This window comes from Lytechinus variegatus, chromosome 2 (genome assembly GCF_018143015.1).
Source record: "Lytechinus variegatus isolate NC3 chromosome 2, Lvar_3.0, whole genome shotgun sequence".
Lineage (NCBI taxonomy): Eukaryota > Metazoa > Echinodermata > Echinoidea > Temnopleuroida > Toxopneustidae > Lytechinus > Lytechinus variegatus.
The window spans coordinates 52,796,791-52,812,114 of NC_054741.1; the positions used below are offsets into that span (position 1 = coordinate 52,796,791).

Genomic DNA, 15,324 nt, shown 5'->3' on the forward strand with positions numbered 1-15,324 from the left:
TAAACTTCTGTTTTGGTTTGGATGGAGTTTGGTAATGATATGTGGAGATAGGATGATCAGAAGTTGGAGAGAGATGAGATGAATTCATCCATCTTCGTGATCAAATTGACTTTGGGAGGATGTTTATATTGCTGCTCTGCGCACCTCTGTAGTGAGGAGGTTACCATGACGACAGACTGGTATCAGTGCCTCCTTTCTGCCTGAAACTCCCATAGAAAATGTACATTGTGGCTTGTATCATACAAGGATTTGTCTGATTTTATACATATGTGTATATGGATTGTGAATTGTGTCATGGTCTTGTACCTCCAATCTACATGTACATCGTTTATTATTATATTACATAAAAATATGGAAATAATGCATGTGAAATCATGAGCATCGGTTTCTCTGTCATGTCTGGTATCACAAATCGGACTTCACTACACATATTTCTTGGATCTTGTATTTTCCATTCAAAGTAAATATAGGGATGCCTCTTGCTTTTTGGAGAATATTTTTACCATGGAATTCAGAGGAAGTTGCTATTTACTGTGTGCTGTTACAACAAGGAGATTATTTGTGCACTTCTCAATAGACTCTTGCCAGTGGGGGCTTTATGCAAAACACTGATCATGGAGCTATTTCTGTTAAGAGCTCTATGCACTGATAGTGATGTGTTGATCGTCATTGATTGATATGAAATAATTTATCGATAACTCTGTTATTCATCAAATTAAAATGAAAATGAAAAATAGCAACAGCAGGATGAACTTGAGCACGGTGTCATTCTAAAATCGAAAGTTGTGTATTTCTGAGGGGACACAATATTTGCTCCGGCGACAATTGTTCTGGGCTTTGCATGTATTTCATGTAAGATATACATTTACATGTAGGGTTCGGGTTGCAATAGGGTTTTACATGTATGTTAGGTCAAGAGTGAGATTTTAAATCCAGGCTTGAAGTTGGTCATGCGAATACACTGTAGTGTGTGGACTTTAAAGCGGAGCAATTGTCGTCGGAGCAAATGTCATGGAACCATTTCTGATGGAGGTTTTGATAATTATGTGGAATGGGCGATGGCCCTTGAATTAATAATGGACAGTGTGGCCCATTTTAAGATTTATTGATTGTCTTTAACTCAATAAAAAGTGAAGGAATCTGTCCAACAGCAGCCGGCCGGTCAGTCAGTCATCTTCTTAAAATTTGATGATAGTGAAAGCACCTTGCCCCCTCGGAGGCAGCCCAGCTTGGCATCATCTGGAAATGAATTCTTGCGTTGTGCAGTCACGTTTAATGTCTGATGACAATCCAGAAAGTAATTCATTTTATCAGCAAGCAGCATACATCTGTATATAAACTTGCTTAGGTTGATTCGTAGTCATTTGCATGTGAACTGGTTAGTGAGAGGAGTCGCCAGTTGGAGGAATTTATATACAATACATGTACATATCTTGTGGCTGGAGTCAGTTCCGTTGGAAAGTGATAATCATCACTTTGGATCTATAATTGAATATTGTTTTTTGATCAGAGGATGATCATGTTTTTGGAGAATCATTGTTGAAGTACCCTTCTTCATGTGGCAGAAGTTGTTTTCATTTGGTGATTTCAAGTTGGATATTAGCTGCTGTTGTTAAATTATATTTTAGTGTCGGTGCTTGGTTAGACATCTCAATTTATACAATGAACTCGAGATTACTGAATGTGCCCCAACTGTTCATCAATATTTGAACAGCTTTAAATTTATAATTAAAGAATGAAATGGGATTAAGTACCGTATGTCCATCTGTATCTTGATAGAGGGAATGTCCAGAATAGCAAATTAGATATTACTCTTCTTTGTTTCTTTGGTAATAATGAGTTTGACTTTGAGTAGACATTTGTTTAAATTTCCTAGATGTTTTGAAGTTCCCTTTTCATTTTGACTTCGGAGGAAAAAAAAAAAAAATTTTTTACTACCAGTATTCAAGCTCTAGTTTCATTATGATTTTCCTATTTTTCTTGATGATATATCCCACTGTGAGAAGTACTGTCATTTTCTGTTAAAAACCCTAACAAATTAATCCTGTCATAAGTTTAAAAAGGCTCTATTCATATGATGCTGCATAGAAAAACATGATTTTTTTTTAATAAATGTACATAATGTACATGTACATTGTATCATAAAAAACCATACTCCATGTCTCTATGTATTGTAATTTCTTTTCAGGAAGAATTTAATACTACACATACACAAGTACATGTACATGTACCAATATACAGTGTAAAGTGTTAATCACTGTGATTAATGCTAGACTAATTTTCCCCTTTTATTCAATTTACATGTATTTGTGAATTGTACATGTAACTATGTGGTGCTAGAAGACATTAAAAAAAAGTAAAATCCTGTAGCTTGTACATGTACTGTGTACTGTAGACCCTTTCTTGCAAAGTCTCGGTCAGCTTTTCAGTATTATTTGTCAAATAAATTCCAAATATTATCCCTAGATACACTGTACATGTATCTCCAGATCATTCCTCCATTTCCTCTTGGCCTCGAATCAGAATTCACTGAATGCACTTGGGGTATGTGTAATGAATGTCTTTTTATAATACATGTAGATGTTGACTGGTTGATCTTGAATGTTCTGATCATGTTCATTTGATTGATGGCTGGATTATATTACATCAACACTAACTCTACATACATGTACAGTACGTCATCATGTGCATTGCTTTCCTGAGTATACAATGTACATGTACCCTATACAAGACGTTCAGGGAGTCTGCATCTTCAGTGGAAGTGCTGGTGTGCATCTCCACTTTCCCTCCACCAAGTTCATTTGTTTACCTACATTGCCATGGTAACTGTTGGTACTGTAGGGATTGATGCAGTGTGATTATTTTCACCTGTGTTGTGGTGAACCCTGGTAGTACCTTATAGGATCCAGGTTGCTCATTGGAGCATTTCAGATGCCAGTGACTTTCACTGACCATTGATAAGCTACTAAAATCCTTGCTTCTTATTGGCTGATTGGTCCTCGTTTACTTCCATGAAATGTACATTAATACACAGTAAAAATGCTGTTTTAAATTTTATAAGCGTTACATGTACAGTAGTTGTTTAACAGTTTAAACAACCATGATTTGTTGAAAATGAAATATTGAAAATTAAACTTTGTTGGTTAAGATGTCCTAATTTTGAACACTTGTTAAAATTGTTATTAAAGCAAATTACTGTAATATTCTGTAGTTACAATTAAAACAGCATTTTTAACGTGTACCAGGAGTTTTCCACTGGTGAAATTTATTTGAACATGTAAACTCATCACTCATGACATAAGGAAGTATGCTTTATTAAATGGACACCATGATCTTACAAATTCAAAGTCCATTATGTCGGGGGTCCAGGGCCCACTGGAGGACCCTGGATGCTTGGAGATTCTACTTCAGTGTTGGGAGCGTGCCCTATACATGTAGTTTGTGAAAAATGATGGATGCTTCCCTTTTTATTCTGTAATTGGTCCATAACTGCAAGTTATTGTATGGCACGTCTTGGCATTTTCCAATTTTCTATTAATATCAGAATATTTGTCAGTGTTTCTTTTTTCTATGTCATAGAATACTGTACCATACAATGGATATGAGGTACATGTACATGTATGTATTTCAGAGACTCCTCTTGAAAATATTTTGAATTGAATTAATTATTCCAATCATCAATTTTATTCTGGCTTTCATTTTTTTTTTCAAATCTGTCACGATGTCTAAATGGTTACTTTAAAATACTTTTTCTGCAGATGTTGAGGAGTGGTTCATGAGTTTTCTTATGCATTGTCTTGTAACAAAACAGATACAATCGGTTTTTACAATTGATTTCAATTGTAAGTCGTATATTGTACAGAGTTGTTACAATAATATTGATTGGAAAGTTGATTATTTTATGTTGCATGAAATTGATCATCGTCTTGTTTACTTGCCAGCTTTTGCCAGCTTCTCTGGATAACTGGATATGGAACTTACAAACTTGCAAGAACTGATTTTTTACAATAACATGACCATCTACAGTAAGGGACTTCACATGGCTCCTTAAATTTAAACTGTCTCTTAAATCCTTTTGTGAATTTGAATTTTACAACTGACACATAATACTTCTCATCAACTTTGAGAGTTGAAAACATTGAAGGAATTTTGAGACGACGTGAAACCATGATTTCTTCTGGTACGAGCTTGAAAGTACGCCTTGGCTTGGATGGCTCGGGTGCTACGTATGCCACCAACTCTCGAGCTGCCAAAGTTCATGCAAGAAGACAAGCAAAGAGGCTTAGTCTTACCAATGCTAATGTAAGAACCATCAAGGTTTTATTGGAAATTAACTTCTTGTTTTGTTCTACATACACTGTAGCATACACAACCCTTGAATTACCATTTTACCAGACACAGAATTAGGTAAAAACTTCTGAACACATACATGTATGTATGTTTACACCAGGAAAGGTTCCTCTTTTGTTCAGATTAGTAGCAGTTCCTTGTAGAATTCCTTTGATTCTCTTCAAATCCTGCGAGTACAGTAGTAGATTTCGAATTGTCTTGTCAATCTTCTTCCTTTGATAAAACTAAATGCTCACCACAAGCAATTTGTAAGTCAGAAGGGTGTCTTTAAAATCATCTTTCATCAAAGAAGCACAAGGAAAGTTGGTGACTGGGTCTTGCATTTTGTGCTGAAGTCACGTTTAAGTGTAGTAGTGTCCATTCTTTGACCATATCTAATATGTATCCTTTGGACTTCATTATGGAGGTGATTTTTTTAAAACAATGTGGCGTTGATATTCAAACATATGCTTGACTTGACATTAGTGTAAATAATCTTCACAGAAAAAAAGATGATTGAGCCTTTGATTGTACATTTGGAAACATTGACAACTTAAAATATTGAATCTTTGTTCATGATATATTTGTGATGCCTTTAGCTGAAAAGGAAGTGAGGTATAGTTTAATGCCTTTGTACGCGCAGCATTCCTGATGAAGGATGAAGCTTTGTTGAAGGTAACTGATTTGTTCACAGGAGATATCCATCGTAATGTTGTTGAAAATGCGCCGTTTACATTTCTTGGATGTGAAATTTTGAATTATATCATCTGATGATTGTGTGATGTCTAAATTATTTGTACTTCTAAAAGTACATGTACCACAAGTTTATAGATATTCATAGTTTGAAATATTCTTTTTTTGTCCTTGACAGGCCAAAAGCGATGACCAGCTTGCCCAGGAGAAGGCGTGGTTGGATGCTGAGAGGGTTTGGCTTGTCCACCGCGGGGGTTTCTCTGCCGCTAAGAGATTGGCCCAAACACCCAACGGGATATCAGGAGAGGATACAAATCAACTGGGGGAAGGAAAGGTCAAAGTCAAGTTAGAACAAGGAGAGGATGTTCTGGAGGTGGAGGAGGAAGATGTGGAGAAGGTAAGGTTCATTGAGTTTTTTTTCTTTTTTTTTCAGAATGATAATACTCTAACATATTTGAGACACCCATTTGTTATACTGTTATTTGCCACAGGGTTCCAATGAAGCTGCCACTGATGCTGCAAATTCAAACCGATCTTTTTGGAAAAGATACACGCGATGTGCTAATTGTATTTTTGAGAGTTTTTTTAAAGAAAAAGTAACATTAATGTGCTTAACTCTTGAATTAATTTTTGGGGGATAATAATGACAATTGTTTCCATGTCTTGTTCTTTAGATATCCATATGACCATATTGCACCATTGATACTTATTATTATTATATAGATGTCATCCAAGAACTATTGCCTTTTATTTGCTTATCTAATCTGTGGCCCAAAGATATCAACAATTGAAACTTAGACAACAATACTTCTATAGGATTGCTAAAATAAGGCATGTAGTTAACTCTTTTAGTTTAAGTCCATGTTATCCCAACATGGAATGAGTACCCCCCCTTTCACCCCAAGACACATTGTACATGTAGGATACAGAGCTATTAAAACTACTGGTAGGTCTGTGAGACATACTACATTAATAATCACATGAAAACATGTGTCATATCACAGAGAATAATTTTCTTGGTGTCGTATCTCAATTTCCTCCTCATTTTTCTTAAAGACTGCTACCCAAATTTTTTTTGTTTTATTGTCGCAGACTTTTATTGGATTAAACAATAACATGAGACCTTTTCTCTGCTGACAAAATGCTTTATCAAATCTGTATCAAAAGGAATAGGTCTTCTCAAAACTGCATGGGATGTTATATATCACAGCAATGATCTGCGTACGTGCGATAACAGTATTTTTTAAGATTAACAAAAGGAAAGTGGGTTTATTTTTGTAGCATTAAATTTGTCATTGAGAAGGGCAGAATAACATGGTGGTCATTAATTAGTTATTTGTTGTGAGGTAATTCAAGCTATTACAACAAAGATGATAAAATACTATAAATTATATTTTTTAAGAGAGGGAGAAGATGTGATATAGGATGTTTTTTTTTTTTGGTTAAAGCTAGAATCACAATCACGAATCACATATCAATAAACAAGCTAAAAAAATGGTCACCATTAAAATAAGAGCCATGCGTTACAGCTAAAGCGCTTTTTGGAGGATTGCCAGACATAGAATCAGGTGCAGGGTTGGAGATTTTTTTGATTTTTAAAAAAAATCAAAAAAATCGGATTTATTTGATTTAAATCAGATTTTTTTTATTTAAATCAGATTTTTTTGATTTTTTTGATTTTTTAAAAGTTCCTTCGAAAAAAAGGGTAATTATCCCCCCCCTTACTCTTACAATGACATCAATATTGATGTTATACATTTCACCCCTAATATTGTTCTTAACCACATATTTTGTAATTAAAATCCAGTAAAAATTGACAATTAAAGATAAATTTGAGGAATCATGTATCTGAACTTAATTCTATCGTACATAGGCCTATGAAGGAATATTCCATAGGGAATTCCCAGTGAGTAGAGAAAATTCCCCTCTGGGATTTTTCATTCAAATATTTAAAAAATCCAAGAGAAAAAATCCCTTATCAAAACTGCCAACAAACCCTTTGCCAATTACTAGTATTCATGTATATTGTAAGAGAAATAATTCAAATCAATGATTTTTTTCAATTAGTCACAGCTTTACAATAGTCAAAGAGAGACTACAACTGTATATGTTTAGGATCTTTTTGATAAAAAGCTCTTCTCTTGCTACAGCCTACAGATATAGATGCAAAACTCTCAGTTTTGGAGAACAATATAGGAGATAGCTTAGTCAAAGGGTGACTATACTACATTTTGTTACTGTGATTTTTTTTTTACATTAATCTACAATTTTCATTCCCATATTCTCTACAAAAAAAATCTGTTTGATCCATGAAGTATGAAAAAGAATCTACTTACTTTTAACTTAAAGGATAAAAACTGCAAAACTGCTTAAATTACAACATATGTATTACAAAAAGAAGTATTTTATTTTAAATAAGACACAGCTTACAACTGCCAATGATTGTAACTGAAGTACCTGCATCTTAACATTAAAATGCAGTGTTAAATGTTTATTCTGAGTTTTGCAAATTGTTGTTATAGAGCTCTTTCCATTATTACATGCAGATACAAAACTTCCATTATTTGTAGCACTGAACATAAAATGGGCTGCAGTGACTTAAAAGGTTTATAAGAGAAAGCTTATGACTGTACTACATTATGTTAATGTGATTTTTATAATTGTTATTTAAAACATCAAATGTATGATAAATGTAACAATACGAAATAAGAGGCATGTTAAATATGTTGATTACATGCAGTTATCATTTTTTTATTTTACATGACAGAAGTAGTTATGTGTAGGCGAAGGATCAAAACTGGAAAACTGCCAACAAACCTTTTCTCATTGACTTTTATATATTATATATTTTTTTTACAAACTGCTCTCTGAAAAGTTGGATTATGTGAAAACTTTATGTTAAGAAAGAAATTGACTAATAATAACTGACAAAGAATGTAAAATTTCAGAAGAAAAACTCGACATAATTTACAAAAAATGAGTACCTATTGACAACATACATCTGTAGTTTTTAAGGAATTACCTGATTTTATTAATTTGATTTTAATTTGTTTTAAGTAGATATGAAGACTTTGTTGATCTTTTATTGATATAAAGTTAATTCAAATTTTTTTCAGTTGACTTGAAGAATTAAAACTGCATTGAACAAATACTTTGTCCATGATTTGTACATGTTTCAATGGAAGTGATTTAAATCAATGATTTTTTAAAAAAATCATGGTGATTTAAATCGCGATTTAAATCACGATTTAAATCAACGTGATTTAAATCCGCCAACCCTGATCAGGTGTATGTACTCAAAGGAAAGTTTTGTCCCTTTAATATAATAACAAAAGCGTATTTTCACTTGAATATATAGGTTACAGTACATGAGAAAAAAACCCCAAATAGCTGTGTATCAACAAGTCTTAATATGTATTGTCATGGCAATGTGAAACAGTATTTTGGTATCTATGGGTACCTAACATTTTCATGCAAACCTGATTCTGCAATTTAACTTGAAATGGTCATTCACAAGTCTAATTTATTACATTATTTCACTTAATTTCTTCACTGATAAATTTACATTAACATGTAAATGCATTTTAACTTTACATTAACATGTAAATGCATCGTAACATGTATTACAATATCAGTTATTTCCTGTCAAACCAAATCTACGTTGTGTGCCATATTGTGTGTACAAAGTACAATGAACTCTGTTTGGGATACACCCTCATGGTAATCCTCATCTGCACGTAAATTACATTCCTTTAGAACTACATCGAAAGACCCAGATATTTGAACAATATTTTGTAAAGAAATCTGCCTACTCAATTGTGAAATTACTTTAGATCGGATTCTCTGCTTGTAATTTGTGGTTCACTTCATTCTTTATCTTCAGTGAATCAGGGTATTAATCATAGTGTATTTCCATTTCTGAACTGTACACAACTAGGAAATACCATTTTTTCTTTTCATGTAATTCTCCTTATTTCTTTTGCTAGTTATTGTTATTAACAGGATGCTAACTTTATATTGTCATATTAATGCAAAATTTCGAAACGGAATGATATATGCAAGGGAAAATGGAAAACTTGGGCACTAGCCGCACTACATACAATGTTGTCTTTTTGCTGGAGGCAATTTGAGACATACATGTACATGAACGTGTGTACATGGAGTTGTATCAGTGATGAAACTGGCCCTTGTACGTAAATTTTGTATTCAGTGTATACTGTAAATATTATAAAAAGCCTTTTTTAAAATGATATTTGAAACAGACTGCTTGAAAGAATTCTTTAAGCAGTCATTTGATGCTACATGTTTATATTTTTCATTTCAGTTTTGTACATGTAAACCCCCACCCCCCTAATCCTCAAAGAACAAGGAATGTGATACTGATAAACCTGTTCAACATGTATTATGCTGCTTGTCTTGTAATCTGTACCCTTTCAACTTTATTATTTACTTCTTCTGAAACTCTATCATATACTGACATTTTTGAAAATCCCAGCCCTGTTTGTTTCCTATATTTCTTAGCTAAAATTAACTTTGATTTTATAAAAATTATTTGGTTTATACATGTAGCTCATTGGACTACTAGTAAACGCCTGTACCATGAATGTACAGCAAGATATTGTTACATCATGTTGAATGAGTTTGTGCACCAGCCTTGCAGTGAACCTCAGAGATTCTGCAGTCAGGCATGTGACTTGTCACATGACTGATTACTGACAGGGGCACCTGATACTCAGTGAGGTGTGAATCTAACCAGTGAATGTGTTTGCTCCATTCATGTGTAACCCACTCTCAACACCCTGGTTTCCAGTGTAATATATTTAGAAGCTCAATGATGGACATGCACAGTATGTACATGTAACAAGTTCTGTTCATTATCTCAAAACTAAAAAGGGAAAGTTATTCTAAAAAGCTGAAAAGTCAACATACATGTACACATACCGTAAGCACTTATGAGAGGCTGAAGGGGAGGGGGTGGAGGGGTTGAAAGGAATACAGTTTTCTTGGCTTATTTCCAATTCGTCTAATGCCAATTCGTCCAAAATCCAACTCGTCTAATATCATTTGGTCTACCACCATTTTGTCCACTCACCACATGGTCTACTTTCATTTAGTCTAATGCCATTCCGTCTAATATCTAGGTGGTCCAATAGCCATTTAGTCCATATACATGTACCATTTGGTCTACTGTAATTAAACTAAAGTGTTAATTGGGCAAAATGAATGAAGAGAAAATGGGTATTACATGAAGACCAATTGGTTAGACGAAATGGTAATAGACGAACTGGTGATAAGACGAAGTAATGATTGGACCAAATGGTTATTGGACCAAATGATTGTTAGATGAAATGCTGGTGGATTCAATGGCATTAGACTAAATGAAGGTAGACCATGTGGTGAGTGGAGGAGTTGGTAGTGGACGAATTGGCAATTAACCGTTTTCTCTTTCATTTTTATGTGGATTATCTCTACATATTGATTTATTTTGCTATCTACAGCATACAAGCAGCTGCTTTAATAACACAACGTTGTAAAATGAAGTAGGGCACCCCCAAATTTATGTACCTTCTATAAAAATGAAAACTCAGTGAACCAAACACTGCTCCAAATTTGAAAATGAAACAGAAAGAACAGTCCCATTAATCTGAAAGAAATGAAATAAATTACCTATTGGGTATGTAATATTGAACTCACACATGTCATCCCGAGAAAAATACATGTACCTTTCTTGAATAGTGGATTTATTTGGGGGGACTTCCTATATGTATGTTTGTGTGGTACAGAGGGCATTTTGCACAAATACAATTTAATACATGAAAATACAATAATGTGTGTGCTAGTCATAGTGTTCTCAATCGAAAAATTATTTACATTACAGGCTCTATAAAGAAAGAACCCTGCTTTGGAATTTTAACTTTTCTTTTAAAAGAAATATGAAAGATAAAGAAGCCCTTCACCAAAAAATATGATCTGTAGAAGACCTATTGTAGGTTGAAGTTTGCCCTGCACTTCATGTTATACATTGTTGGCCAACTTCAGTCTTTGCACAACAAATAATCATTACGAGTTCGACAAATGACTTTTCTTTGATATTTGCACGCATGCTAAATTCCCCATAATCACATGTTTTGTGATAGACCCTGATCAGGAAATGAAATATTCAAGTTTGTTTGCTAAGTGATAAATTTTGAAGTTGATAAATGAACTGTACATGTACACGTATGTACTGTTCTGCATTTCAATAGGGCCCATTGACACAAGGATTTGCAATCAATTACAAATTTCAACGACAATCAAACTACAATCTACAAAACATTTAATCCTTAACTCTTTGCACGCTGAATTAATGTTTGGGGATGATAATGACAATTTTATTTCCTTTAATTCAAGATTTCCATATTGCACCATTGATACTTATTATGATTATTATATAGATTGTTCAATTTAATTGTACGAATGTGCAAGTTTGCAACATCAGTGTGCAAAATAAAGATAAAGGAAAGTAGTTGCAGTAAACACTAATTTCATGAGAAAGTCTGTAAAATCAAGTTTAATTATCACTGTATCATCCTAGATCTCAATCTAATACGGTACATTACCTACATGCACATTGTAAACTGAACTTTGTGAACTTGTGAAATCTTAGCTGAAAAATGATCATACTGAAGATCACCTATGCAGATAAGCACACGTGGGACAGTGCATTATTGCTTGGAAAAAGACCTGACAATTTGGTGAAGTGTCATGCTTTTTATTACTCATTTCACAGCAATTCACAATTTTTTCAATAATTATTTTGCACATTTTATCATAAAAAAAAGAGCAAGACACTTGTGTGTCATATTGAATTCTGTACTCATTACCACCACTGCTATTTGTCTTTAAACCCTGATGATGTCTTTTTTCCCCAGTTTTCTTCTCAATGTATGACTCATTTTCTTCCCATATATGGTTATCTAGTGAACACTCTACCTTGTTTGTGTTACATCAAGGTGACTTTCAACTTGACCTTTGACCTGAACTAGTGCAATTCAAGGTCATTGGGAAGGTCATGTTTTCCAATCATCTCGTACATCATTGCCATGTTATTTCTCTTTCAACTGCGTTTGTCGTACTGTACAGACATGTAGATTGATTCAAAACATCTGTGATGTCAGCTTCTGTTCTAGATATCCATATATATATATATGTCATTTTTTATCTACATGTAGATTGTTAGATTTGATGGAAAAATCTAGACAGTCAAGAAAACTGAGATCTTTAAACTTCACTTTAAAAGTTGAAGATTTTTTAAGATTATTTTATGGACTTTTGGTACTTGCATATTTGAAATTCTTTCTTCTCTGTCATTATATACATGTACATGTTTGTAAGGCATTACATTCAGCTTATTTCAAATGTAACATACGATGATGGTAATGATCCCAACAGGAGTTTGAAAAAGATCTAATGAAAGACCCCCCCCCCCATTTTGCTCATATTCATAAATATGAGCCAAATACATGTACATATCACTAAAATTCATGAATGTTACCGATATGTAAGTTATACAGCATTATTGAACTCCCCATTTATGTTTAATGAATCCTCATAAACTTACTTAACAGTAATCTCAGCAACATATGTGAATTTTATAGCTCTCTGTGACAAAATCCTGCTTTTAAGTTTCATTATTGGACTCTTTCTTCCTACATGTACATGTAGATGTGCTATAGATTTATCAATGCATCAATTTGGATCAATCATGGTTTCAGACCGTTGATTAAAAAAAACCTTGGACCACTATTAAAGTTTCAAAATGTGATTTTAACAAGCACACACTAAATATACTTTTTCTTTGACTTATTGTGTCCATAGGCAAATCCTCCCCAATTTGACAGAGCCGAGGATCTAGCTACGCTGCAGTTCTTGAACGAATCAAGTGTCCTCCATACCCTGAGACAGCGTTATGGAGCCAACCTCATCCATAGCTACGCCGGACGCAACCTCATCATCATCAACCCTACGCACCAGCTTTCTGTCTACTCAGACAAGGTAAGGAACTCATCAAAGTGTTAAAGGTCAAGTCCACCCCAGAAAAATGATGATTTTAATAAATATAGAAAATCCAACGAGCAAATTGCTAAAAATTTCATCAAAATCGGATGTAAAATAAGAAAGTTATATATGCACATGTCAGTGACATGCAAATGAGACAGTCGATGGTGTCCATCACTCATTATTTCTTTTGTTTTTTATTGTTTGAATAATATAATATTTCATTTTTACAGATTTACGATAAGGACCACCTTGTCTGAACCATATAGTATTAAATCCATGCTAATTCCACGTGTTCAGGGAAGAATTGATCTTTTTGTCACTTGACAATGAGGAGAAAATTAGAATAATTCATACTTCATTTAATGAAATACCGGTACAAAAGAAATAGTGAGTGGATGACGACATCAGTCTCCTCATTTGCATACGGACCAGGGTGTACATATAACTGTTTAGTGAAATTAAACAAAACTTTAAAATGTCATAACTTTCTTATTTTACATCCGATTATGATGAAATTTTCAGTGTTATGCTGGTTGGATTTTTCTCTATTTATTCAAATCAACTAATGGTTGGGGTGGACTTGTCCTTTAGGCCAGATTTTGCTAAAGTGGGCTAGTACTGTACTATCTGGTCCTGCTAAATGGCAGGGGTGTCGGCTTATTGCAGCGCTTGCCCGGCAATTGCAGTATCAGCCAATCACTGAAGTCGACACTTCATGTTAAACATGTGCTCAGTGGCAAAGTCATCAGTATTTATGAGCTGTGCTATAGTCCGAGGTAAGGCGTTAGCTCTGGCTATGTAAATAGTGTGGGGTTAAGATAGACATTTCTGAAACCCCTAAAAGGTATTCCAGGGGTTCAAAAAGTGTAATCTTTAGAGCATGTAATGTAAAAACCGAATTTGTAAACCAAGCTTATCGGATGATTGATATCTATAATAATAATATACATTTATATAGCGCAAAACTACTTAGATATATTCTATTGTGCTGCAAGAGTTCCACAGATGCTGTACATACTACTGGATTAAAAAGATTTTTATAATTTTAGTTTGAAATCATGTTAAGTTGTTGAATTCCTATTGTCAAGGGGAAGTTTATACCATAGTTGTGGGGCTGATATAAGAAATGACCTATCTCCTAGTGTTGAGATAAGTATGTAAATGTAAGCTATAGGCCTATATTGTCTGTAAGCCAAAAATAAAACTCAGAAATTACAGAATAATTCAATTTTGAATAGTATCTCTTCCTTATTGGTTAGATTGGACAGATCATGATGAACAGAAACTTAAACCATTTTATCAGGCATAAATGGAAACTGATAGCCCAATGTAATTGATGAATATTAATGGTGTTGTAAAAGTACTCAATTTAGGAGGCATAAATGGAAACTGATAGCCAACATAAGTGATGGTTTTGTGTGTAGAAGAGTTCTCATTTATATACCTTTATATGAATTTACACCAAGCCTGAGGTAAATTGATGTAAATTCAGTGCAGTTCTTCTAATTTATGGCGTGAGTCACTTCTTTTAAATGGAATTAAACATGATAGATGGAGTCTCTATTTATTAGGAGTATCGTTTCAAATCGTATCTCACCCATTTACTGACATTCAGAGGGTAAGGACGAATGCTTTGCATTAAAATTCCTAATTCACAAGGAAACATAACTTGAATAGAAGTGCATACATGTGAAGAGGGAATAATTACTGTATGAGATTAATGAAAAATGTCTATCCCACACTCCACAAACATACTGCACTTGACATATATATATAGCACACATTTTAAAGTCATTTTTTTTACATCTTATTTCTTTGCTGTTTTTCCTCTTTCCATTCTTGTTTTATATCTGTATCTTTCTGCATATTTTCTTCTAGATATATTGTTATATTCATTTCAAATCAAATAGAAATACACATGATACATGCTAGGTTTAATTTTAGTGGCAAATTCTCTTGTTTCTTGTTGCCATGAAGACTCAGTTTCTTCACCTATATGGCAATGTTCAGTTCAAGAATATATTACAGGGATGAATGAAAGTGCTTTTCGCCTTCAGGTCATGGGAGAATAATGAAGATTCTGATTGTAATTGAGACACATGGCCCTTTAAGTGACCCATTTAAGTAGTTGAGATTTATTGGTTATTACATGCAATTGGAGACAAGAGCGTCTTCCTTACTTGAGTGTCTCAATTGGAGTTCTGTATAGTTGCTTGAAGGTTCCACTTTTTATCATGCCTATACTTCCATTGTTCCCTTCAT

General features: G+C 33.8%; 1 protein-coding gene across 1 annotated transcript in view; it reads left to right on the forward strand.

Moving 5' to 3' along the window:
- The window catches only part of LOC121406859 (unconventional myosin-XVIIIa-like), a 67,645-nt gene that overhangs the window by 16,882 nt on the left and 35,439 nt on the right, over window positions 1-15,324 (forward strand). The window contains exons 3-4 of the mRNA XM_041597729.1: window positions 5,201-5,419; window positions 12,880-13,056. Coding sequence (XP_041453663.1) covers window positions 5,201-5,419; window positions 12,880-13,056 — 396 coding nt within the window. The remainder of the gene's footprint in view (window positions 1-5,200; window positions 5,420-12,879; window positions 13,057-15,324) is intronic.